At 45.2% G+C, this 1,138-nt stretch overlaps 1 protein-coding gene across 1 annotated transcript in view; it reads right to left on the bottom strand.

Annotated features, from left to right (window-relative positions):
• The window catches only part of ehd4 (EH-domain containing 4), a 41,079-nt gene that overhangs the window by 7,563 nt on the left and 32,378 nt on the right, over positions 1–1,138 (bottom strand). Inside the window, exon 7 of the mRNA XM_008277137.1 lies at positions 892–1,047. Coding sequence (XP_008275359.1) covers positions 892–1,047 — 156 coding nt within the window. The remainder of the gene's footprint in view (positions 1–891; positions 1,048–1,138) is intronic.

Genomic DNA, 1,138 nt, shown 5'->3' with positions numbered 1-1,138 from the left:
GGATGTTCCTCTCAGTCTCAGTGTTTGTTTTTATTGTATTATTATATTAAATGGACAGAAAGAAGGAGTTTTAATTCCTGTTGACGTCACACGATGCGTTCAAAGACATTTGGAAAGTTCAACATTTGACAATTCTTTCTGTTTTTACACATTATGGCTGATAATTGATCATAAATTTATAATAGAAAACATGCCTTCTAAAGGGTTTAGAGGCTAAAACTCTGAATCCAAGAGCTTGAAATCAATCTGCTTCAATAATAAGTTCAATCTCTTCAGTTTTCCCCACCAGCAGAACCCTTTAACTCATAAACTCTTCCAACACAGACTGCAGGACGTCTGAGCTGGACGGCCCGAAGCCTGATGGAGCTCAGCTGATCGACCCCCCACCTCCTCTTGTTTTCACCTCCCAGCTGACAGTTCCTCGAAATGGAACGCCCCCCGCTGCCAGAGCTCCGTTCAACAACACCGCTGTTTAAACAAGCGTTTCCTCAATCACAGCTCCGAGCCGGACGTCTGCAGGTTCACACTCGCAGAGGGCAAAGGCTCTCCGTCTCACGACTCCATAAATCCAGACGGGAGGACACAAACGTGACGTCTGATGTTTATTCTTCATCGTGAAGTTGAGAAAAATAACGATGACAGAGTGGCTGAGTGCCAAAGCTGAAGCAGCCGGTGTCCGGTCCAGGTCATCACCCTGATCTGTTCTCTCACGTTCTGTCGCTCCACAATGACTAAATGTAACAGCCTCAAAAAGAATATCATATGAAGACAATCATTCAGAAATGTGAAGGAGAGCTCATGAGGTTTATAGGGACCTCAGACCACAGAGAGACACGAAACAACCAGCACACAAGACAAACAACAATCTTTAACAGAACAAGGGAGAACTCATGCAGAAAAGACAACAAATGTTTGGCCTGAAGTCTGGATGTGATCAACGACACAGAAACAGGTCAGAGGAGAAACTATGCTGATGGAGGAAGAGGAGGAGGAACGGCGCTCCTTCATCGGGCCAAAGGCATGATGGGAAGAAGAAGGAAAACACGTCTGATGAATGAGAGGAGGTGAAGGTCAGTTTAGACGTTAGATTACACCTCCAGCAGCTGATGCTAGCTCCACGTTAAACTGACACAAAACC

Source organism: Stegastes partitus, unplaced genomic scaffold (genome assembly GCF_000690725.1).
Source record: "Stegastes partitus isolate 25-593 unplaced genomic scaffold, Stegastes_partitus-1.0.2 Scaffold89, whole genome shotgun sequence".
Taxonomy (NCBI): domain Eukaryota; kingdom Metazoa; phylum Chordata; class Actinopteri; family Pomacentridae; genus Stegastes; species Stegastes partitus.
The sequence above is the reverse complement of the archived record's forward strand: the minus strand, read 5'-3'. Positions and strand labels throughout refer to the sequence as shown.